Source organism: Ipomoea nil, unplaced genomic scaffold, assembly GCF_001879475.1.
Source record: "Ipomoea nil cultivar Tokyo-kokei standard unplaced genomic scaffold, Asagao_1.1 scaffold0663, whole genome shotgun sequence".
Classification (NCBI taxonomy): Eukaryota; Viridiplantae; Streptophyta; class Magnoliopsida; order Solanales; family Convolvulaceae; genus Ipomoea; species Ipomoea nil.
The window spans coordinates 310365-336972 of record NW_017617091.1 but is presented as its reverse complement, the minus strand read 5'-3'; the positions used below and the strand labels follow the sequence as shown (position 1 = coordinate 336972).

The window sequence follows — 26608 nt, the reverse complement described above, 5'->3', positions numbered from 1 at the left end:
AAGGGTAGCGTATGTGGGGGATGCTGAAAGTCCTGCGGTTTCTGTGTCCCTTTTATGAGGGTAGCGGATATCATAATTTATTATTATTTTTAATGCAGATTTTTTTTAAATAATTATTCATTAATTTTAAATTCCCTAATCATTTTAATCATATATAAAGTTCATTCACTACAAATCAACAAAATATTAATCATCAACACAATATTATCAACAAATTATATATTAACACATCAATTAAATGATAACAAATATTACACACCAAATAAAATTAAATAATAAAAAAAAAAAGACACTACAGAAATCTCGAATTGCATTGTGAACAGGGAAAGAAAATGTAATTCAAAATGCAAGTCAACAATGAAAGAAGATAAGAACAACGAAAAATTAAAGAAATGCAAAAAAAAAAAAAAAAAAAAAAAAAAATGACAGTCACGAGCATATATTCTTGCTTCGGCAGTCTTCTTCTTCGCCCTCTACAATTTCGCGTTGCCGTTGTCGCCCCGCGTCTTTGCTCGCTTCACCATCTACAGCTTCGCGATGTACAGAAGCTTTGGCTCTTCGACTACCAAGCAGCGGTGGCCTCCGGGATTTCCAGATCTGAAGAAAAAAAGGGGATGATGGTGGCGGTTCCGGATATTGGTGGTGGTGCCGGTGAGAAGAGAGAAGTGTTGACAGCTTTGTGAGACCCTTATTACTAGATATATGCCATCGAAACCATTCCCTCACGATTTGAACGGCTAATGACAAAGAAGCCGTGCGACCAAGCTATAAATCTGGTTGTCGAAGTCGTCGTCACAATCGCCAACAAGTCGCCGCCGTCGAAGCACTACCCCCCACCAACAAGCGTCGTCGTGAGGCCACCGTCGAAGCACTACCCGATGGTGTCTCATTAGAAGCAGAGAGGAGAAGATTTAAAGGTTCGCCGGTTGAACTAAAGAGAAGAAAAGAGAAGATTTGTATGTTTTGGTGGATTTGGTTGAAATGAGAAGAGATCTGATAGATTTGAAGGGTTTGAAATTTGGATGGCCTTAATTTGTAGATCTGAAGTCTGAAGGCATAAAGCTAATCCATGGCTTATATATTTTAATTTTCTGCTCCTCTTTCTCATAGAAAGGGTAGCAGACAATTATATTAATTTAAAATTAATATAACTATCAGCTAACCTTTCTACGAAGGAAAGTAGCGGAAAACATATACTTATTTTTCAACCACTATCTTTTTGTTTAAAAGGGTAGCGATTTCTTGTTCATTTATTTACAAGTGTGCTAACGTCCTTTATTTTTAAACAATACACTACCCTTGTTTGAAGAAGGGTAGTCTAAAGTCAAATTTCTTTGCTCCTTTTTGTACTAGTGTATAAAATATTTTAACAGTTGACGTGGCCACAACAAGAAGGCAGTTCCGGGAGCATGTACCGCGTTGTCCTCCAAAACTAGACCGAATTGATCTTTTCTTTATCCTTTAATTTGCACAAAAGATTTGAATGAGATCAGTCACATACATTTTACAAACTCAAACGCGTAACCTTTGCTGCGGCTAAACTGAATATTTGTAGTAACAAAGCTGTAAAGCCACAGAACAACACACAGGCCCTGTTTGGTAAAATGGCTGTTAGCTGATAGCTTGTTTGCTGTTAGTTGATTGTGTTAATTAAAGGGTATTGGTAGGGAATATCCCGACCGACATAGCTTCACCACGACCGAGAAGCCTTTGTCCTTTTCTCCTTGTCTTTGCAGGTAACAGGTCGGGCTCCACGAGAAGAACTCGGTCGTAGACCGACCGGGAGTTGCCCGAGCGACGGTGTCGACCACCGAGCGGTAGCCCTTTGGCGAAAGAGCTGACGACGGACACGTGGCGGCTCTTTACATCGACAGGCAGGGTACCCGGGAGGATGACACGTGGTGGCTACGTGGAGGACATGCCGAACGGCTGGAATCCTGTCCCCGGCATAGCGGCTATAAATACCCACAGTAGCTACAGTGTAAAGGACTTTTGGACGATCGATAGGTTGTTGTTAGAGAATCCCGACCGCAGTCAGTCGGTACTCAGAGCAGCCAAGTAGATTGTACTTAGGGCCTTTACCGGGATCAATAAAGATTTTACTTGCTTTAATTGGTCTCGTGTTATTTTATATTGCTTACACAGAATTAGCAGTATCAGGTATAAATAGTTGATAAGATTAAATAATCGTAGAAAAGTGTTTGGTAAATTAGTTGTTAGCTGATAGCTGTTTGGTATAATTTCTTTTCTCAAAAAGCTAATTGAAAAAGTTGCTTGGAGTAGCTTTTTGAATTTTAGCCTTTTGGAGTTGCAAAAAACTAATTAACCAAACATTTCTATTGATATTTTAACTAAATCAAACAATTAATAGTGGTCAAATAAGTCAAAATTGACCTAATAGGCCAATTTTTTACCAAACACCGCCACAATCTCCATGATCCCGGCAACAAAAGTTCCTTATACCAGGCCACCTCATGAAACATATATGCCACAAAATCACACTATAAATCCTTTGCCCCTTCCATTTTGTCTTCATCACCATCGAGCCAATTCAAAAATGGATTCTATGTTTCTTTCTGTTGTGAAACTTGTGATCATCTTGAACGTTGCCATTGCAGCTTCAGAAGGCATTACCATTAGAGCTCCCTTCTCGAAAATTCGAAAAAGAACACCTCAATTGTCTCAGCCATTTCTGGTTGATCTCAATGGGAAATTCTTGCAGGTGAACTGCGAGAATGGGTACTCTTCATCATTATTATTTTCTACCGCCCTGGGAGCGTGTACCGCATTGTCCTCCAAAACGAGACCAAATTAGTCGCGAAACACATATGGAACTCAGTGGCGGAGCCAGGATTTATGTCGAGTGGGGGCGAAACAGCAAAGGTAAAATAAATTACAAAATGTTCAACTACAAAATACAAAATATCAAATACAAATAAAATTATTAAACAACTATATGCTAACTAACATTAACTAATTATTCCAAATAAACAACTATACCAACTAACATTAACGAATTTTCAGCAAATGTATTCGTCCTTAGTAATTAACATAACCATTAAACAACTACATCAGTACAAATGAAAACTAAATAGAATGCATAAGAAGTGAAAAACAAATGGCAACTAAACACAGTTAGAAAGGACAATATTAGAATATTGTTAATATTAGTAGATCGAAAAAAAAAAAAAAGAAAAATAAATAGGAACAAACTGGAATGCAGTGAAAAACAAATGGCAACTAAACACAGTTACAAAAAGGCAATATTAGAATTATTAAAAATAAAAAATGCCAAATATTAGAATTATTAAAAATAAAAAAAATGCCAACAACAAGGTTTGAACTGCTAACCTTTCACTATATTAGGTGGGAAACTAATGGCATTACCATCCCAGCCAACACAAACTTTGTTTAAATTTTAGTATATTTAGTATATATACCATTTATATGGGGTAGGGCAGTGGGGGGCAGCTGCCCCCACTGCCCCCATTGTGGCTCCGCCAATGATGGAACTCTAGCACCACCGCCCAGAGACAATCCCTCACCACCACTCCCATGCTGGGAACGCGATGTCAAGTCGAAGCAGTTCGAGGCCGAGGTTCAAACGCTTAGCTCCATTCGATACGTTAACGTTGTAGTGGTCTCCAGTCCTCCTTCGGCGAGCAGCAGCAACGGGTGGTGGTGGTCGGCGCTGTTGCGATAAATGCGGTGGTGGCGACGAAATAAAACCCTGTTATAACCGGCGAGCAGTCCTCCTTGGTGTTTGGACTCCAACTAATTTGTTTTATTTTTAATTCAATAAAAAATAAATCCACATCACCAAAATATCGGCGCTCATCAGACAACTAGGAAACCTGTAAAAAGTTCTAAACGAAGAAAAAAAATAATAGTTTGTGGATCTAAATATACGTTATTAAAGATTAGGGTGCGGCATGAATAATTAGGAATGGTTCATGGTGCGTGATGACACTTTAACCTAAATTCTTCAAGTGCATTGAACTACTCCCTATCCATTTCGTGGTTTGGAATTTTAGCTGAAATGATTGAGTCTAAGCTTTCTGCAGTATTGGCAACATCATTTTTTTTCTAAAAAAAGGAGAATATGAGCATGTAAAAGATCTCTCTTTTGGAACTCAATGGTATATATAACTGTAACAAAAAAAAAAAATACGAAACAAATTTAGACACAAACAAAATCGTTATAATAGTAATAATATTTCTCTACAAATAATAAAGTTGTTTTTTAATACCTCCAGCTACAACTCCAAATAGTTTATTCTTTAGGCAATCTGTTATCAAAGCGTCCAACTTCATTTAAAATACTCTACAAATGATATCAGGCCGGTCTTCTGCTTTTAGCCGATTATCCTTAAGAAAATGTTGAACCTCGGGCGATTTTGGGTTGCATGTGAAAGTAATAAATAGATATGGGTACCCAATCCATTTACATATAGCCATAGCATCATGGTATGTAGTTCTGTATCATGTACCTTGCGCCGTCAGTAATACTCGACGATAGAATTATTCTTCTCCCTTGGGTATTAAGGTCAACCTCAGCACGTGTCAAAGCATCTGTCAAACAATTGTAAGTTTCACATCATAAATTTTTTTTGGTGTCTTAATATAGATTAATTTTCCTCACTCCACCATTGTATAACCATCCACTAAGAATTGCTAGAATAACCTTCTCGCATGTAATAATGTTGACACTTCAGAGATTCTTGGATGAATACGGTATGAGAAAAATTCCGTTGGGTTAATCCTCTTGCCTACCCCCAGCCACGTTCCCTTTTATATTAGAGAACAATATGTCTTCCCTATACCTATCCGCCGCAATTATTATTATTATTATTATTATTATTATTATTATTATTATTATTATTATTATTATTATTATTATTATTATTATTATAATAATATAAGGATTAGTTAACAAGGACAATGTTGAAATAAATCAAGATAATCTAAGATTACCTAATAAAATGGGGGTAATCACATTACCTTGAAACATTACCGCCACATCAGCTTTCGGGTAATATAACATTATCTGGTAATCTCATAACTTGAACCAAACAAGGTAATATAACATTACCAGATTCAGATTACTTAGGTAATCTCATATGACCCGAACCAAACGCCCCCTTAGAGTAATATTGCATACTCTCCTGCATTTCACTACACATTTTCTCTCTAGATGTAGTAGCATCATGATTCATTTGATTATTAATTAAATATCTTTTTTAATTAGTCGTGAAATCAATCAATTCAAGAGCACCTAATGAATGAAAATCACATCACAAGGAAAAATATAAGAAAGAAAATTCAGAAGGGATAAAAAAAATATTTTCCAAAAATAAACATGAAAAATAATAAAAAGCACAATAATATATATTAAGAATAAGTTTAACTGTGCGTCACAACTCAAAAACATACAACCTAACCGGTAAAGGCAGAACACTTGCTACTTTCTATTTTAATACTATCATTAATGAAGTTTACTACTCCGTAATAGTTTAAAGAGTTAATTCCAGCAATGGTCCTCCGACTATTATGATTTTTTAAAATTGGTCATCGTCTTTTAATTTGGACGAAAAAGACACTTGACTTTTAGATTTGTTCCAGTATTGGTCCTTCCGTTAACTTTCAGTTTGTTAGTCGTTAGTGTAGGGGTTAAAATGGTCATTTCATTGGCTATGTTTCTTCAGTAAAGGAGAACTTGATCGACGAAAAACTTGCTCCATCGGACCGCCTTCTCTTGCCTTCTCCGGCCCTCGTGCTTCGCCGCTATAGTCAACGTTTATAGTTCCAATACGCTTCTCTTCTTCCTCTCTCGTATATGTACTAATTTGTTTTGCTGTTAAGGGCTAGTCTATACTTGTTTGACAAGCTTGAATTTTTATTTGAAATTTCGCTGCAATTTACATAGTTTAGGGGGTAGGTTTAGAGTTAATATGTTGAACAAAATTATGAAGAGAGGGCACAAGAAGGTGCCCAAACCGGACGCCAAAGACTTTGGGGGTTATTGGTCGGTCTCCGCATCTGGTGTGGTGGTAAATCATGCTTCAAGGGGTAGCTCGTTGGGAAATTCAACACCGTCGTTGCATCTTCCATCTATGCGAGCGCCGGTGCCGTGGACATTCGAGGCCCTGCCGTTGTTCCCAAATGTGCCGGTGTTACAGCGGCAGAACTTGTTTTCCAGAAAGCTTCAGATTTGCTATTTTCACTTTTTCACGGATGTGCTGAAGATGGTTAGGGAGAAGGAGATAAAGATGCAGTGCCTTCTAGAGCTTGTAGATTTTTTTTTGAATTTTTTTTTTGGAAAACAGAGCTTTTTTTTTTTTTTTGGAAAACAGAGCTTGTATCTGGCTCTGGGAAAATCACAGATCAATCAGGAGGAAATGGTAAAGATGATAGCTAATGAAATGACCATTTTAACCTCCACACTAACACCTAACAAACTGAAAGTTAACAGTAGGACCAATGCTGGAACAAATCTGAAAATCAAGTGTCTTTTTTATCCAAATTAAAATATGAGAACCAATTTTGAAAAATCCCAATAATCAGAGTGCCATTACTGGAATTAACTCTAATTTAAATGAAATGAACTTTCAGAATTACAGTTCAGTCAACATATATATGCTATTGTTTTCAAAAAAAAAAAACATATATATGCTATTAAAAGATGATCATTCCTTTCAAAAAAAATAAAGATGATCATTGAACATAATAATAGAAAAATTTAAAATATTTAATATAAATGAACGGCAATGAAGAATAAATTCAAATAATAACCCCCCCCCCCCCCCCCCCCCAAAAAAAAAAAAAAAAAAGGTACCAAAGTTGAGGGTACTCAGGCTTTGCCATTTTGCTAAGAATTTCACTTTAAAACATTAAAACACTTGCAAAGCCACAGCCAGTATTACTTAATAATACAGTTTCAATCCAACAAAGCATAAAGGGATACTATGAAAACATAACAATCTTTTATGCATCAATCCAAGAACATTATGAAACAACAAAATTCAAAAAGACAATACAACATAAGCAAGGTCAACACAAATAGGATCGAATTGAATTCTGGGTTGCAACCTTTAGCTCTCTAGAAAGCAGACATTAGCACTTGACATGTTTGAAAGTAGACAGTTCCTTCACTTCTCCTTACATCACACATTTAAATCCTGTGGACCTGTTCTGCAAAGAAGACAGCCAACCTGTATAGAAATGTAACAGTGAGCTGGTGAAACATGAGGCAGGATCATTGAGCAGGTACCTCTGGACCTGTAAATCTTCACAAATGCATAAGATCACAATACAAAACTCTTAATAAGAACACAATTAGTCACAGTATTCCAAAGGAAAGGATAAAGAACACAATCCTCTGTAATTTGACCTTAGGAAAGAGGAAAGTGCTCCTATAACTGTATGAAGGTCTTTCATGGAAATACTTAAAACCCACTTTTTTTATTTATAGTTTAAAAAAAAAAATTATTTTGAAGCCTATTGCAGGTACACACACACAAAGTGAGAATGCATAGTAAGAATTTAAGTGGGAAAAAAAAACATTTTACAGCATATTGTAATTAAAATAACTTCTCTGATGAGTAAATTAAGGCAACAAAATTAGAATGTTAATTGTTGAAGAAAAAGAAGAAAATAATGAATCAAGATACAATAGGTTGGCTTATTTGTTCTCCCTCTTATATAAAGTTAATGCTCTTTAACACATAGGAGGAAAGGACTAAAGAGATTTTGCTTTTTCAATATCACAATACAGTGAGCCTGTACATCACCTGCACAGTGGAAAATGGGCAGTGAGTTACGTAGTATATTTTTTAAAAAAGGGCCGCTTTCCACAAAACATATTTGACTCCAAAGGTAGAAACACTTGAGATTGAGAATAAATAAATTAAAAAGCAAGAGAAAGAATAAAGAACTACCAGTAGTTTTCTGGAATATCTCCAGCTATTGCTGCTGCTGATAATCATCATAAAACTGTTCTGGGTGGTGCTCAGCACCATTCCTACTGCCATTTTCAAATGTGCCAACATCATTGTTCTTAGCCGAATCAGTCTGTTCTCTTTCCCTATTCCACTGCTCAATCTTTGCCCTTCTCTCAGCACTACCTTCCCTTACCATACCACTATTATCATTCTTGTCAGGTTGTTCCCTTTCCCTATTCCATTGTTCAATCTTTGCCCTTCTCTCAGCACTACCTTCCCTGACTGGACTCCTATTTCTCCTACCACCAGGACTTCTGCTATGTCCACTTCTTCTACCAGGACTTCTGCTTCGTGGTCTCCTCCCTCGTTCATGGTGACGATGATCGCCACCTCTTCTAGGATATCCACGGCCACCATATGGCCGCTCATCATGACCATGATGACCACGAGGACTTCTGCTTCTACTATGGCTGCGTCTTCGCCTGCTCTTCCCAAATAACTGCCGCCTCAGCTCTCTTCAAAAGGAAAGAAAACAACCAATCACACCATACATAAGAATTGAGGTATCGATATACTGTGTATATGAAAGAGAGAGACACAAACACACCTGCTAATCTTTTTCAGATGCATGAAGTTGCAATAGCCACCTCGGTTACACACATTTTCCTCATACTGCCTACAAGTTGCTTCACGAAAGTCGGTCACTGGCGAGAAGTCAACAATAATAGGGCGCCCTAAACATACATTAAATTTTAATGATGATCAGCAAAAACAAAAACAGGATTCTGACTAGCCCTTTAAATGGAACTACATTAGGAAGCATGATATAGTAGTGACCGTGAATCAGTGATTATGCCCTAAATCAAACAAATAGGTTTCTTTTGATACTGAATTAAAATCAATCATTTTGTTTAGGCACATATTACCATCATTCCAAATCATTGCATCAACAGACACCTTCTACACTAGCATTTCCAGTCAACATCATATAGTATGCTTTTGGAGATTGATCTTAGTTACAGGTTTGTAAAGAACTGTTAGCATTTCCTTGTGATATTTCTAGAGAGAAATTAATAGAAAACTAATGTGGCACCAGAAAATATGACAGAACAAGAAGGGCATAGATCCAAACTTAGTAAGTTCACAAGATTAAGATTATAAAAAATGAGTAAGACTAACCTGCATAGAACCTTCCTGACAGATTCTGAAGGGCAGTAGCAGCATGTTCCTCCTCCCTGAACTGTACATACACATTGCCCACCTAATAGCAAGAAAATAGTTAACAAAAATTAAAATACCAAACCTTTTTTTCCAGAATAGCAAGTAAAGCATACCATGTGGTCTGCTAAATTATCACAGATGTTAAGATTCTCAATCTCTCCGTATTTACTAAGCTCCTCAAACAAATCCTCATAGAAGTCCTGCATATTCAGAATTATGTCAACAATTACACCAAAAGAAAGCTAAAAGCTTGCAGCAAGAAATCACAGGGAATCCAATGAAAATACCTAAAGGCTAAAAGTACCAATTAACGGAGAGTGTCTCACACATAAATTAAGAACATTGAAAAGCCCAAACATAGGTACCTACCTCGAAGTGGTGTTGGATCTTGCGGGGATCGAGAGGCTGACCTTGAGGGTCAACGCCGGGAGTAATCATGTCGGGGCGCTGGTACATGTTGGAGAGGAGGAGGGTGGGGCTGATGCTGGGCTTGGTGTGGAGGCGAGAGCAGCGGTCGCCGTGGCGGCAAGCGCCAATCTTGAAGTAGAAGGGGCAGTTCACCCTGTCCTTCTCTGTTCCGAATATGGACGCCAAGTGCTCCGCCATTTTCCCCCTTTCTTCGCCGTCTGTGAATTCAGCTCCAAACTCTAAAGCTTTACTATAATTAGGGTTTCTATTTCTCAGATTTCCTTTTATTGAGGGACCGGACCGGACCGGGAGGGAGAGGAAGGGCGGGGCGGGGGCCCGGGGTTCTAGCCGGCAATTTATATCCTACACCACGGTGCGCGTTGCACTATGCGCCCAGATGCAAAACGACGTCGTTTTAATTTTTTTATTTTTTTTTTAAATTTCCCGCCCCAGTGAATGGCAGTAGTTTTTTTCTTTAAAAAAAAACCCGCTGTTCAAGAATGTACATAATGTTATACTAGAATACACATAATTGTATACATGAATGTACATAATTATATAACAAAATATACATACTCTTTTTAAAATATAATACACATAATCTAACATAATACATAATAAACATAAACTTTTAACATAATACACATCAACTATTAACATAATACACACAAATTTTCTGATTCGGATGTACATAATTGTATAAAAAGAATGTACATAATTGTATAAAAAAATGTACATAGCTGTATGAATCAATACACATACTATGAACAAATACACATAATCCCAGCAACTTTCTACCGCGCATCCCAAAACGATCCCAAAACGACGTCGTTTTGGGAGGCGTGCGACCCACAGTGCTATGTGCGCCGTGGTGTAGGGTATAACGATTGGTTCTAGCCCTATTTATAGCCTGATTATTTTGTAAATTAAGTCGAACACGTGGGTACAATTGACCTTTATAATTTGGCATACGTTCTTATTAAATTTTTGGTTCAAGTGTCATCCCGAATCATGAACTATTTTCGATTATTCATGCCTCATCATAATTTTTAATAAGTGATATTTTGAGTCATAAATCAATTTTTTTTTCCGCTTAACATTTTTTGTAGGTTACCTACAAGTTACAGGTAATAAAATGCTGACATGGACTTTTTTTTTCTTTTTACTTCTAGCACCTTGATCATAGCATTATGTGTGACGGAATTTCCATGAAGACGAGAAGAAATGAGGTTACACATGGATGATTGCATCTCAACACCATCTCCTAACCACCGTCCTCCTCTCCCTCTTTTGACTCGCCGCCGGCGCTTCTACTAAGCAGGCGAAATTCCAAGAAACTCTAGCATTCCGGAAGAGAAGATATAAGAAGGAGAAGATACTTCTGTGGACTTCAGAATATTGCTGTCTTTAAGGGATTCTGCCAAGTGATTCTAAGTGCAACACTATGTGTATAAATGTGTTTGCCTGATTCAGATTATCCTGACTTTAGGATATGAAGGTGCCTGATTGCCAACTGATTCCATGGAATTAACTGTTTGAAATTTGACGTCTTAACTTTCTTTATTCTAGATGCCAAGAATCTTCCATCAATGAACCAAATTTATGTTGCTAATCTAACTGATTTTTTTTAGTGAGAATATTATATCAGTTATGAACATCAACTTCACAAACCTCTTTTATGTTTATTGGATTGTTTTGGTAAGTGTAACACCCCGTGTTACGGCCTTCAATCCCGGATTAATTATTTAATTAATCCCGTTAATAATAATTAAATATGATTTAATTATGTTAGGTTTACCTTTAATTAATTAGTAAGGTCCACCATGAACCGTGGACCCTTGCCCGAATAAGAATCTTAAGCCTGTTAGGAATAAAGGAAGTAGGCCTTTTACTATTCAGATTAGGATTAGGATCCTCTTTAATTAATATGGTCCACTATGGACCATGGACCCTTATCCCTAAAACAAGCCCTAGCCCTATAAGGAATAGAATTAGTAAACCCATACCATTCAGGCCCTAACTAGGAGTCTTAAATATATAAATAGGGAACTTAGGAGGCACCTAGAATCCTCACCACAATAATCCCTCACCACCCAAAGAATTCCAAGAATCCCCTTAGGAGAAATCAAGAAATCAAGAAAGCTTAAAGAAAGATCCTTCATAGCCAAGGAATTAATTAAGGCTAAGAGGTAACCCATGTCTCAACAAAACCTATTTTCATAGCTATGATTCCCCCTTAGGGTTTCCCCCATATTACTGTGAATGGCGAGATCTGATGATTATTATTGATGCTTGATTTGATGATCCCATGAGGGATCTTGATAATCTTGATATTGGGAGATTCTTGATAATTATGGTGTTCTTGATGATTATATGGAGTTCTTGATGATTATGTGTTGTTCTTGATAATTGTGTGATGCTCTTGATGGTTATGTGTTATTCTTACCGAATGTTGCAATTAGAAGACGAATCGTATCCTTGTTGATATAAAAGTGATTAGAACCCTAGGTTGTATCGTATGTTATGATTCTTGGATTGTGGGGTGGGGAAATCGCATGTTTGGGTGTTGATTATGTCTAGAAAAGCATGATAGGTTATGTGCCGTTCGTTTCTCGTATTTGATCCGTTAATTGTCTACGTGTTGTCGTTAATTGCGTTGTAAGGTGTCTAAGCATGGTTTCGGGTTCCACAATGGTTCCCGGGGCGCAGAAGTGATGAAAAGAGTCAGTGGGGGTAGGGGACCCGCCACCTACCCATGGCCGTGAAACACCGCCCGGCAGCGGGTAGCCGGCGGGCGGGCAGCTGCCCGCCGGCGACCCGCTGCCCGGAACAGTACTTTCCGGCGGGCAGCCGGCGAGTGGCCCCCCACCCACCGGCTACCCGCTGGAAATTCCCCCACCTTGGGTTCCCGGCTTCCCCGTTTGATGTTCCCCTGTTCCCCGTGGTGTCCCAACAGACTCTGTTTATCGTGCCTATGTCTAGTTTGATGTTTCGGGTACCGTTCGTAGGTTTATGAGTCTATTATATTGCATGCTAGTTGAATTGGTATCCCGTTGACCTAGGTGGAAGGAGTATGAACCCCTTAGGACTATTCTTAGTATGTGATGGATCACGCATAGGTTTTGTTATGCGCTTTCTCCCCCTTCCCAATGTGTAATATGGGTTGCATGTGCTTGCTATGTGTTATGTGTGGGTGTTACCCCAATTCGGTTGCGATCGGATTGGTTATCCTGAGCTGCGGTTCAGAAGCTGGCTGCGGTCAGATTGATACTCTTGGGCTGCGGTCCACCGTTTGGTTGCGATCAAACGTTTCTATACGAGCTGCGGTTCGTCCTTTTTCCTGGCTGCGGTCAGATGACATTCTCTTGGGCTGCGGTCCACTGTTTGGTTGCGATCAAACACTATGATGAGCTGCGGTTCATCGGTCGGTTACGATCGACTCCTCCGTGTTGCGATACGGGGCAGGGTGCTGCGGGGCCGTGTCAGAGCTATATGCGCTGACCCTCATGTATGGGCATGCGATTGGTCCTGTGGCGCCAACAAAGTGTGTTATGTGTTGTGACATGGACGAGTTGTGATTACGAGTGTCTTGGGGGATGTGACTATGGGATTTATATTGGGGATTGTTCATGTTGGGTTATGATCATTGTTTATGCTTTGCCTTATCTGCCTTATCTGTTGTGAACTGCATATGCTCGTTATAACTGTTGCTTGTATCTGGCCTTATCTGTCGAGTCATTCCCGGTTTTTAAATCTAGAGTTCGTAGGATATATCTTCATGCTCAAAATGATTTTCGTATATCTATATATATATCTCTATATGTATTGTATTTCAACGCGTTGGAGTGGGTTACCAGCATCTCTCGCTGAACAGATATATTTGGCTTTCAGGCACAAAAGATTAAGTCACTGGAGCGCGCTAGAACTTGGAGTATAGAAGTAGATAGTTTTCCCTTTTGGCCTGCGTGCCACGTTTACGTAATTACGCTTTGAGGGTATTAGTTAGTTAGCCTGTGCACTTGGGTTCTCTAGCCCAGGTGTGGCATAGCACCCCGTACGCTTGTATTTATTTCTTGGGATTTAATGAGATTCTACCTTTATTATAAGTTTTAAAAAGTCTTGAAAATCTGGGGTGTTACAGTAAGCAATACAATTACTTCAGTAGATTTTGCAGACAGAGAAACAACCATTATCATGATCTGGAGAATCTTCCATCAATGAACAAAACATTTCAATGGAGCAAAACAAACCAAATCGACACGAAACCAACAACTATCAAACAACAACAAATCGTGGAAAAAGTAAGGGTTTCAGTAAGATGATATGATACAGCTACTTCAAAAACGAAATCATTCATCCATACACCAATTCAGGCAAATTTTTGCAGTAATTGACCTCCAATCCCTCAACAGGCCAGCTCATTCAATAATTCAAAAAGCAAATCAGTAACAATGAAAGGATTTTAGAAACATTGACTACTTCGATTCCGACCTCATCGTTGTCGACGACGTCGAGAAGCTCTGGCGAACCGACCTCGATTCCCACGTCTTTAATTTGGAGCGTCGGAATACAGCCACGCCAACTTCACCCCCTATTATTTTTTTTTTATTCTTTATTTGAGTAAGCTTACATGGACTTCATCTCATTTAATTAAAGTCACGTCACTAACAAATAAGTCCAAAGCATCTAAAACCGGTGCCATGTCATACTCTTTACCGGAAAACCTACAAAAAATGCTAGGCGAAAAAAAAAAAAAATTGGTTTATGGCTCGAAATATTAATTATTAAAGATCATGGTGCGGCATGAATAATTAGTAATGGTTCATGGTGCGGGATAACACTTTAGCCTAATTTTTTTTTAATTGGATCTGTTGGACATAGGATTCTTTTGTGTAGAAACCTGTTTTTTTTTTTTTTTTTTTTTTTGAAAGCTACTGACTAAGAAGAATTACAATTTTTGGGAAAAACTACAGTATAAATACTTTCCTATCTGTAATATAATTTTACTTATTATTTTACAGAATCTCCAAATAATAATATTGATTGAAATTACACTATAAATATTTTTCTAACCTTAATACAATTGTACATGAAACATGCATCAATATTTCTGCAAATAATAATATTGAAATTGAAATCATTTAGATTAAAATTATAAATATTTCCTATTCGTAATACAATTCTAGCTATTTATTATTTTACAGAATCTCTAAATAATAATATTAATTGAAATTACACTATAAATATTTTCCTGACCTTAATACAATTGTACATGAAACATGCATCCTTATTTCTACTAATACTAATATTGAAATTGCACTATAAATACTCTCTTAATCGTGAGCAATTCTTCAATCGATTATTTTATGTTCTTCTATGGTATTTCTGCTATTTCTCCTTATTGTTGACTAATGGAGTCTGTTTTCGTCTCTGCCTCCGGCCTATCCCCTAAGACGATCGAGGAAAAGCTCTATAACGCTCCTCTTGCAATAATATATTTTCCACCTTGCTTTTCTTAATAGTTAGTTTCATCCAGGGTATAGCACCACTAGAAGCTACATCTTCGTCAAGTCCATAAGTTATTTTGGTTGATGAAAGCACTCCCAGCAGCAGTCTTTAAAGAGACTAAACGTGGATAGTTCATCATCTTCAAAGGGTTTGAAGAATCCTAAGATCGAACCCAATACATGAGAACCTTGGCCGATTGGTTTTTGATTGACGAAAAACAATGTATATTTGTGTTCCTGACAATTAAATTTCCTATTTTCGCACCATAAGACTGTGGTTTTGTTTTTATTTGTTTAAGTGGACTAAATGCTTAACAGATGGTTTAATTTATTATTCTTTAAATTGCTTTAAATTTTGGCATTGTTGTTAGCTTATATACGCTAGCAAACAGTTTATTTCGCCACTCTTCTTGGTTTTTCCTGCCTATTTCAGTGTTATAAATCTGCAGATTAAGTGACAATATTGTTTACAAGCCAGAAAAACATTACACACGCATGTCCAATAAAGCAATATAGATGCAAAAACTTCAATCTTCATAAATGAAATTAAATATTTAATATAAATAAATGAATATATAAATATAAGCAAACTAACAAACCCTTTAGTTTTAAAATTACAATACATATTCTTTCCTATCCGTAATACAATTCTACTTATTATTTTATAGAATCTCCAAATAATAATATTGATTGAAATAAAATTATAAATAATTTCCTAACCTTAATTAATACATTTGTGCATGAAACATGCATCCTTATTTCTGCAAATAATAATATTGAAATTTTAGTACATATGCTTTTCTATCCGTAATACAATTCTACTTATTATTTTACAGAATTTTTAAATAATAATATTGATTGAAATTACACTATAAATACTTTCATAACCTTAATACAATTGTACATGAAACATGCATCCTTATCTATCTACTATTAATATAAAAAAAAACATCATACTTTTGCAACCTTCCGCCCAAACTACTTCCCAAACTATTACTATATAAAATATAATAATTATTATGGTAAATAGTAACTCAATAAATGTGACAACTTTTATATATATATATATATATATATATATATATATATATATATATATATATGTATGTATGTATATATATAATATACTTAAGGTATAAAACTATTGACAGATAACCCAAATTGGATGACCAGTCAAGAGTGCCCGGCAAGGCAGTCAGATTCGAGCACGGCCTGATACTTAGTAAATGGACGATACTCATGATTTCCGTTCGTCATACAAAGCGCCTGGAGACCACAGTCAGTCATCTTCAACGACCAGCTACCCATGAGAGCAAGTGCCTACTCAGGCGGAGGTCGGTCGGCTCGGGTAAAGCGACCATGCCCGGTAGTCGGTGTTGTAACACCCCGTGTTACGGCCTCTAACCCAAACTAATTATTTAATTACTTACCCTTAAAAGAGAATTGAATTTCCTTAATCAATTAGGAAGGGTCCACCATAGACCATGGACCCTTATCCCTAAACCAAACCCTTAGTCCTATAAGGAATAGAATAAGTAAATCCCTACCATTCAGACCCTAGTTAGGACTCTTATATATATATATATATATATATATATATATATATATATATATATATATATATATATATATATATATATATATATATATATATATATAAGGACATAAGAGGCACCTAGAATTCACACCACAATAGATTCCACCACACGAGAATTCTCAAGAATTCCCCTGTCACCAAACGTAGGAGAAATCAAGAAGAGGAGATCTTAGTGAAAGAACCTTAGTAGCCAAGGATTCTAATTAAGGCTAAGAGGTAACCCATGTCTCAACAAAACCTATTTTCCTTGCTTTGATCTTCTTCTTTGGCTCCTTTGATTTGCAATTCCATGCTTGTGTCTTGATAAGGCTTTTTATGATGATTATGAGATAATCTTGATGTTGATAAGATGATCTTGATATTTATGTGATCTTGATAATCTTGATGTTTATGAGGTGATCTTGATATTTATGTGTTGATCTTGATTGTCTTGATGTTCTTGATTTTAATATAACTAGAGCCCTAGGGTTAAATCGTGGATTTCGTATTGTGATATTCTTGGTATATTTGGGCGAGATTTTGCATGTTCGGGTATTGAGTCTTGGTTATGTTTAGAAGTCATGTTAGGATGTATTTAATGTGATTCTTCATTTTAATCCATTACTTGATTACGTGGTGTCGTCGTTTGTGTTTAAATGTGTCTGGACATGGTTTCGTGTTCCACGAAAGATCCCGGGACCAAATTATTACATAAGAGTCAGTGGGGGGCAGGTGGGGGCAGGGGTACCCGCCACCTACCCGTTGCCCCAATAGGCCGCCTAGCAGCGAGCAGCCGGCGGGTAGGCGACTGCCTGCCGGGCACCTGCTGCCTTGTGTTGCGCCGCCCCGGCGGGTGGTGGGACCACCCGCTGGAAATTCCAATGTGGAATATGGTGGTTTTCCCCGTGTCTCGTGGTGTCCCATTGGACCCCGTTTGTCGTGCCTGAGTCTAGTTTGATGTTTTGGGTACAGTTCGTAGGATAAAAGAGTCTTGGGTATTGCATGCTAGTCGAATTGGTATCCCGTTGGCCTAGGTGAAAGATGTATGAACCCCTTAGGCATATCTCTAGTAATGTGGTTGACCATGCATAAGTTTTATATATATGTTCTCCCCCTCCCTGTGTGTTAATGTGGGTTGCATGTGCTTGGCTATGTGTTATGTGTGCATGATACCCCAATTGGTTGTGATCAATTGGCTATACAAGCAGTTGGATGGGTTGAGAACCATCGGCTGTTAACCAAGCCGGTTGCGATCGGTCAGGTATATATATATATATATATATATATATATATATATATATATATATATATATATATATATATATATATATATATATATATATATATATATATATATGTTGCGGTCCATAATTTGATTGTGATCAGATATACACTTACTATTCGGGCTGCGGTCCACCGTTTGGTTGCGATCAAACGTTACTATATGAGCTGCGGTTCATCGATTGGTTGCGATCAATCCCCTTGTGCTGCGGTACAAGGTAGGGTGCTTTGGGGCCGTGTCAGATCTATATGCGCTGACCCTCATGTATGGGCATGCGATTGGTTCTGCGGCACCACCAAAGTGTGTCTGCGTGTTGAGATAATGATTGAATACTGATATATTTGATGTGAAATAATTGGGTGACCTTAGGGTATATGCTAGTATCTTGATATGCGTGATTATATCTGCTGAATGTGCCTACCCTTACTTATAGAGTCTATTCTCGGTTTTAAAGTAGAGTTTCATAAGTATATATCGCTTCCGGCTTCAAAATGGTTTTCTTTATGTATGTGTGTGTGTGTGTATATATATATATATATATATATATATATATATATATATATATATATATATATATATATATATATATATATATATATATATATATATATATATATATATATATATATATATATATATATATATACCTACCTATATTGTATTTTAACGCGTTAGAGTGGGTTACCAGCATTATTCGCTGAACAGATATATTTGACTTTCAGGCATAGATTAGTAGCTCCGGAGCGCGCTAGTGAACCCGAGGCTTAGCTAGTTTAGTTCCTTAACGGCCTGCATGCCATGATGATGTACTTGACATTAATTTGAGGATTCTTGATGTTTAGATAGTTAGCCTGTGCATCTGAGTTCTCCAGCTCAGATGTGGCATAGCACCCCAAACATTTATGTTTAGTTTTGGCCTGTTTCGGGATTTAATAATAGTATTTCCTTTATTTCATAAGCATTCAAATTTTTAAATTTTAGGGGTGTTACAGGTGTGTCATCGACTCTCATATATGAGACACGGTTGGGTGACCAACCTTGGTAGTTGGCGTGTCCCCGACTAAATGTCGTGCGGGATTCGGATGGGCGACCAAGCTCCGTGGGTGATGTGTCCTCGATCGGGTACCACTCAGGAACTTAATCGGGCGACCAGGCTCCGCGGTCAGGGTGTCGTCGCCCGAGTACCGCAGCCCCTTTAGAGCCTCTCCTAGGCATTCAAGGCATCCCCGGCTGGGTGCTCACCTAGAGACGGTTATTAGCAGATTTTTCGGAGATCTCTTCATTTATTTAAGCAGCTTCCTTTATTAGTTTAGACAGTTATGGTAGTAAGTAGGCTGAACCGGGGGCTGATAAACCGGGGGCTGAGTTTCCCTTTTCTTCCGAACCTCATTACTCCTCGTGTGGGCGAGATTCTTAACCAGACTTTGTCTCCGGGGACGAACTCGGCTTGTTTTCTTCCTAGGTCGGCGTAGGATTTTTGGCGGTCTTGGGCGGCCTTCATTCTTTCTTGTATGTGTTTGACTTTAGCTATGGTGTCTTGTAAGAGTTGGGGTCCTAGTGCTACTGGGCCGACCATGTCTTCCCAACATAAGGGGGTTCTACATTTTTGACCGTACAGAGCTTCATAGGGAGCCATGCGGATACTTGCGTGATAGCTGTTGTTGTAAGAGAATTCGATGAGGTCCAGATGTTCTTCCCATGTCCCTTAGAAGTCTAACATGCAGGCTCTTAGCATGTCTTCTAGAGTCTGAATGGTTCTTTCGGTTTGGCCGTCAGTAGTAGGGTGGAAGGCAGTGCTCAGGTTCAGCAGTGTCCCCAAGGCTGTTTGTAGGGATTTCCAGAATTGTGAGAGGAATCTGGGATCCCTATCGGACACAATGTTTCGGGGGATCCCGTGGTATTTTACTACTCGATTCAGGTAGGCCCGGACTAGTTGCGTCATTGTCCATGTTTCTTTCATAGCAATGAACCGTGCTGTCTTGGTTAGCAGGTCCACTATTACCCAGATTTTATCCTTGCGTGTTGGGGTTGTGGGTAATCCTCCGACGAAAGGAATCCCACTTCCCCTGTGGTATTTGAAGGGGTTGTACGAGTCCTTTGGGCTTGCATCGTTCGGCCTTTACCCTTTGGCAGTTCAGACATTTGCCCACGAAGTCTGAGACTTCCTTTTTCATGTTGGGCCACCAAAACATCTTTTTCACATCTTGGTATAGTTTGTCGCCTCCGGGGTGCACTGAGTACGGGGAGTTGTGCCCTTCTTTCAGGATTTGTTGCTTTAGGTGGGGGTGTGTCGTGGGTACGCACCATCTCCCTTGATAGCGGAGGCTGCCGTCTTCGCATATTTCGAAGGGTCCGTCCTTTCCCTGAGTTAGGTCGAGTCGAATTTTATTTAGTTCCGGGTCTTGGCGTTGTCCGGCCTTGATTTCTTCGAGTAGTGTGGGTGTGACTCTGGCATTGAATAGGTGGATCTCAGAATTGGTTTGTCCTTGCTCTACTACCTCCAAGTTCAACATCTGGAAGTCCTTGTATAGCTGGTCTGGCAGGACCCAGGTGGTGTTGAGGGAGTGGTTAGCCTTTCGGCTTAGGGCGTCCGCCACAACGTTAGCTTTTCCTTCGTGGTACTGGATATCTAGGTCGTAATCTTTTATAAGTTCCAACCACCTTCGTTGTCGCATGTTTAGATCTTTCTGGGTGAAGATGTACTTTAGGCTTTTATGATCCGTATAAATCTTGCATTATACTCCGTATAGGTAATGTCTCCAAATTTTCAGGGCGAACACGATGGCGGCTAGCTCGAGGTCGTGTGTGGGGTAATTTTCTTCGTGGGTTTTGAGTTGTCTGGATACGTAAGCTATTACCTTGCCCTTTTGCATTAGTACGCATCCCAGCCCCTTTTTGGAGGCGTCGCTGAAGACTTCGAATCCTTCCATCCCAGAGGGAAGGGCTAAGACGGGTGCCGTGGTCAGCTTCTCTTTCAATTCTTTGAAGGCTGTGGTACAGTCGTCGTCCCATTGAAAGGGGGTTTCCTTTCTCATGAGCTTGGTGAGAGGTTGAGCTATCTTGGTAAAATCGGGTACAAACCTCCTATAATAGCCTGCTAATCCTAGGAAGCTTCTAACCTCCGAAAGTGATTTTGGTGTGGGCCATTCTTTGACGGCGTAGATTTTTGTGGGGTCCACCTTGATTCCTTCTTTGGTTATCACGTGACCCAGGAAGGCTACGTTGTCCTTCCAGAATTCACATTTGGAGAACTTGGCGTATAGTTGGTGTTTTCTCAGGGTTTGCAAGGTTGTGCAGAGGTGCTTTTCATGTTCTTCTTTATTTCGGGAGTAGACCAGGATGTCATCGATAAATACAATGACGAAGTCATCTAGGTGGGGCCGGAATACTCGATTCATGAGGTCCATGAATATAGCGGGTGCATTGGTGAGTCCGAAGGGCATTACTGTGAATTCGTAATGGCCGTAACGTGTTCGAAAGGCTGTTTTCTTAATATCTGGGTCGGCCACTTTTATCTGATGGTATCTGGATCTTAAATCAATTTTTGAGAACACCCCTGCTCCTTTAAGTTGGTCGAACAAGTCGTCGATTCGGGGAAGAGGATATTTATTCTTTATTGTAACTTGATTTAGCTCCCTGTAGTCGATGCACAGACGCATGCTCCCATCTTTCTTTTTAACGAATAATACTGGTGCTCCCCATGGTGAGGTTCTGGGGCGGATGTATCCCTTATCTAGTAGTTCCTGAAGTTGTGTTTTCAGTTCCTTCATTTCCTTTGGCGCCAGCCTGTAGGGTGGTTTTGAGATCGGGGCAGCGCCTGATATCAGGTCTATCATGAACTCGACTTCTCTGGTTTGGGGTGCTCCGGGGATTTCGTCTGGGAAGATGTCGGTGAATTCGTTTACCACTGGAATGGTTTGGGGTTCGGCTATTTCGGTGTTGAGGTCCTTGACTGAGCATAGGAAGGCTTCGTTCCCTTGGGTTAGATATTTCTTCATTTTTATCATGTTTACTAATTTGATTTCCGGGTCCTTGTGGGTTCCGTGGTAGGATACCCTTTTGCCGTTTGGTCCCCGTAAGACCACTTTTTGTTCACCGCATAGGATTTGTGCTTGGAATTTCCCTAGCCAGTCCATGCCCAAGATCACTTATACCCCATCCAGTCTGAATTGTATTAGGTTGCTACGGAATTCCACTCCTTCGATGGTGATTATTATGTTTTTGTACATGCGGTCACATTTTATGATTTCACCGGATGCTACCTTGACCTGGAGTTGCACTCTGGTGCTGGTGTTAAGATTGAGTTGAGTGGCGAATTCGGTTGCTATAAATGAGTTGGTAGCCCCTGAGTCGAATAGTACGGTGGCGGGGGGTGGTGTGTACAAGGAAGGTTCCGGAGACTATGTCGCTATATCCGATTTTGGCCTTACTTATGGTGAGGATCCTTCCTTGAGTGGCCGGTGTTACGGCTTTGTGGGGCGAGGTGGCCCTGGCGGTTTTAGGCTCCCGGAGGGGGTTCGTGTGGTTCCCTTTGAATTTTCTTTTGTGTCCTAGGCGTGTTTCCTATGGTTTGTTTGGTATTTGTTGTAGTTGGGACGCCTTGGCATAGGCTTCTTCGAGAGTTCTTGATTCTCGTATAGTTAGGGCCTTCTGGTTTTTGAGGCTGAGGCCCTTTATGAATTTCTCGATTTTGATTATCTCTGTAGGTACTAGTTCGGGGGTGAGGCGAGCTAGCTGGAGGAACTGATGGTAGTACTCTGTGATTGGGGTTGCTCCTTGTTTTAGATGGAGGAATTCTTCGTATACAGTTGCTTTCAGGTGGCTGGGGTAGAATTGTTCTCGTAGTCGTATTTTTAGGGTTTCCTAGTTGAACCCGGGGCTTTGTACGCAATTGGGTTTCTCGTGGACCCACCAGGTGTCGGCCTCGTGTCTGAAGTAGAAGGAGGCCGTCTCTACTTGGTGGCTTTCCGGGCATCCCGTTGCCCTGAATATTTTGTCAAAGGTTCCGATCCATTCTTCGAGGATCGTGGAATTTTCATCTCCTGAGAAGGTAGGCGGTTGGTGTTCCGAGACTTGGCGGTGGATTTCCAAGTTTCCGTTTGGTGGTGACGGTTGGAGGACTGTATTGTTTAGTGCCTGAGCAATTTGGGCCAGACGTTGCAGATTTTGAGTCAAGAATTCCTGTGTGGGGAGTTCTGGTGCTTTTGCCTGTTTCCTTTTTGGTGCCATCCTGGGATTCATAGGTCGGTATTATTTTGCATCCTTACCTTAATGCTATGGGTGTAGAGGAAGTTTATTTAAATTACGTGTGAGTTAGGGTGAGGGAAAGCGTAAGGTCTCACAGTCTCACCGCGCGTTCTATGATCCCTAAATCCTATCTTGCTGAACTCCTAGTGTTTTAAGCCTATTGTCCTAAGGTCTTGGTCTTAAGAGTCTTATCCTAGGGTCAAACTTAAGCTATGATACCAACTGTAACACCCCAGATTTTCAAGACTTTTAAAACTTATATAATAAAAGTAAATTCTCATTAAATCCCAAGCAGAGTAGTACTAAACACAAGAGTACGGGGTGTTATGCCACATCTGAGCTGGAGAACTCAGATGCACAGGCTAAACCATCTAATCATCCTCAAACAATATCATTACATCATCATGGCACGCAGGCCGAATAAGAACTACCTATCTAAGTCTTGGGTCCTCTAACGCGCTGCGGAGCTAATCGTCTGTGCCTGAAAGCCAAATATATCTGTTCAGCGAATAATGCTGGTAACCCACTCTAACGCGTTGAAATACCGTATAAGTATATATATATATATATATATATATATATATATATATATATATATATATATATATATATATATATATATATATATATATATATATATATATATATATATATATATATATATATATATATATATATATAAGAAAAGTCATTTTGAAGCAGGAAGATATATCCTAGGAAACTCTAGTTTCAAAAGCGGAATAGACTCGACAAATAGGGATAAGCACCTTCAACAGTTATAACCAAGCATGTAAAGATACTAGCATATATCCTATGGGATAAGCACATTCAACAGTTGTAACCAAGCATGTAAAGATACTAGCATATATCCTATGGTCACGGATTCACTTCATCTTATTTATATCTTCATTCAACTCATCACACAAGCACACTTTGTTGGCGCCACAGGACCAATCGCATGCCCATACATGAGGGTCAGCGCATATAGCTCTGACACGGCCCCGCAGCACCCTGCCTCGTATCGCAACCGACCGATGAACCGCAGCTCATCATAATGTTTGATCGCAACCAAACAGTGGACCGCAGCCCAAGAGTGATCATCTGACCGCAGCCAGGAATATGAACCTCAGCTCATGTAAAACGTTTGATCGCAACCAAACGGTGGACCGCAGCCCAAGAGTGTAATTCTGACCGTAGCCAGCTTCTGAACAGCAGCTCAGGAATAACCAATTTGATCGCAACCAAATTGGGGTATCGTGCACACATAACACATAGCAAGCACATGCAACTCATATTAACACATTGGGAAAGGGGAGGAAACGTATAAAGAAACCTATGCATGGTCATCCACAAACTAGGAATAGTCCTAAGGGGTTCATACTTCTTTCACCTAGGCCAACGAGATACCAATTCAACTAGCATGTGATATATAAGACTCATTTATCCTACGAACGGTACCCGAAACATCAAACTAGACTTAGGCACGATAAACGGAGTTCGTCGGGACACCACGAGGGTCGGGGAAACATCAAACGGAGAAACCACCATCCCGATGTGGGAGAACCAGCGGGTGGCCGGCGGGTGGAGGTCCACCCGCCGGCGGTGAGAAACCGAGCAGCGGGTGCCCGGCGGGCAATCGCTTGCCCGCCGGCTGGGCAGCCGGCGACGCCCGAATGGGGCAGCGGGTAGGTGGCAGGTTTCCCCTACCCCCCACTGACTCTTTATCACAGTAAACGTCCCGGGATCGTTTGTAGAACCCGAAACCATGCTTATACACTTTTAAACGCAATTGATGACACCACGTAGACAATTAACAAATCAAAAGCAAGAATCAAATATCACATATCCTATCATGATTTCTAAGGGGGCGTTTGGTTCACGGAATCTTGGATTACCCCAGGTAATAGGATTACCTCCTGGAAGGTAATGTGAGATTTTGGGAATGTAAGATTACCTTGTGTGTTTGGTTTGGATGGTGTAATATAATATTACCTTGTTTGGTTCAGGGTTATATTTTAGGTTATATGAATCAATTTACAATAATGCCCTCAATAATATATATATATATATATATATTATGTGTGTGTATTTATTTATTTATATGTATGAATGTATATCAAAATTTAAATATTAAAAAAAAAACTAAATATATAAATATACACATATGTATATTTGATTATATAAACATATATTTATTTCATTATTATTATTATTATTATTATAATTATTATTATTAGTTAACAAGGGCAAAGTTGGAATAATTCAAGGTAATCTAAGATTACCTAAAGAAATGGGGGTAATCACATTACCTTGAAACATTACCGCCACATCAGCTTTCAGGTAATATAACATTACCTGGTAATCTCATAACTTGAACCAAACAAGGTAATATAACATTACCAGACTCAGATGACCTAGGTAATCCAAGATTCCATGAACCAAACGCCCCCTAAGCATAATTAACACCCGAACATGCGAATTCCCACCCAAATATATCAAGAATACCACAATATGAATTTCACGATTCATCCTAGGTCTCTAATCATATTTAAATAATCAAGATCATAGTTCATCTTTTAACAACAAGAAACATCAAGAATTATCAAGAACATCACATAATCATCAAGAACTTCCTATCATCATCAAGATCATCAAGATCACTCATAAATTCATCTCGTCAATCATTAAGATCATATCATCAGTATCACAATCGATTTATCAAGACACGAGTAAAGAGGAGAAGCCAAAGAAGGAGATTATAGCAAAGAAAATAGGTTTTGTTAAGACATGGGTTACCTCTTAGCCTTAATTAATTTCCTTGGCTATGAAGGGTCTTTCTTTAAGATTCTTCTTTCTTGATTTCTCCTAGGGGAATTCTTGGAACTTCTTGTGTGGTGAGAGATTATTGTGGTGTGGGTTCTAAGTGCCTCCTAGGCCCCCTATTTATATATTTAAGGGTCCTAATTAGGGTCTAAGTGGTATGAGTTTGCTAATTCTATTTCCCATAGGACTAGTGGATTGGTTTTAGGGATGAGGGCCCATGGACCATGGTGGACCTTTCTTAATTAATTAATGAGATTTAATCCCTCTTTCCGAGTAAATAATTAATTGGTTTATGGGCCGTAACACAGGGTGTTACAGTCGTTCCCCCTCCAACATCCACCAAGTCAAAACCACCGATCTCAAAGTACACGAGGGTACCGAACATTTCAATCACACAACCACCAATCACATGAGCCTGAAGCCCAGTTTACAACTCCATTATCATTTCAAGGCCACCACGAGGACCACATCTGTACCTTGGTGATTAATGTCCCATACCATTAATCGTGCAATCCAGGTACATCCAACACACACATTCATCATAGGAATCAATCAATGGATCACAACAAAGATATGAAACCATATTCTATCAAGGAAGGATTAC

At 39.2% G+C, this 26608-nt stretch overlaps 1 protein-coding gene and 1 long non-coding RNA gene across 4 annotated transcripts; one reads left to right on the top strand and one right to left on the bottom strand.

Moving 5' to 3' along the window:
• Positions 1-1232: 1232 nt before the first annotated feature.
• Positions 1233-26379, top strand: LOC109174799. Its single transcript, XR_002053181.1, has 4 exons — positions 1233-1354; positions 8757-8769; positions 22877-22882; positions 26370-26379. It is a non-coding gene; the product is annotated as an uncharacterized LOC109174799 (long non-coding RNA).
• On the bottom strand, positions 6864-9895 carry LOC109174798 (splicing factor U2af small subunit B-like). Of its 3 annotated transcripts, none has more exons than XM_019324036.1 (6): positions 9531-9895; positions 9275-9361; positions 9120-9201; positions 8548-8674; positions 7938-8455; positions 6864-7790 (listed from the first exon to the last, which is right to left on the bottom strand). In XM_019324036.1, exons 1-5 carry the CDS (start codon positions 9765-9767, stop codon positions 7963-7965), a joined length of 1026 nt encoding a protein of 341 aa, XP_019179581.1. In that variant the 5' UTR covers positions 9768-9895; the 3' UTR covers positions 6864-7790; positions 7938-7962. The 3 variants fall into 3 exon arrangements, with proteins under 3 accessions (XP_019179581.1, XP_019179582.1, XP_019179580.1); XM_019324037.1 differs by having other exon boundaries at positions 6864-7286; XM_019324035.1 differs by having other exon boundaries at positions 6864-7211; positions 9531-9894.
• Positions 26380-26608: the final 229 nt, after the last annotated feature.

What these genes read in the sequence shown, in the direction of transcription:
- LOC109174798 (XM_019324036.1), bottom strand. Translation starts at nt 9,767, where the DNA reads ATGGCGGAGCACTTGGCGTCCATATTCGGAACAGAGAAGGACAGGGTG. An exon ending in GTCAGGAAGGTTCTATGCAG is followed by an intron (nt 8,675 to 9,119) that starts GTTAGTCTTACT and finishes ATGTATGTTTAG; the next exon opens with GGCGCCCTATTATTGTTGAC. An exon ending in CATCTGAAAAAGATTAGCAG is followed by an intron (nt 8,456 to 8,547) that starts GTGTGTTTGTGT and finishes TTCCTTTTGAAG; the next exon opens with AGAGCTGAGGCGGCAGTTAT.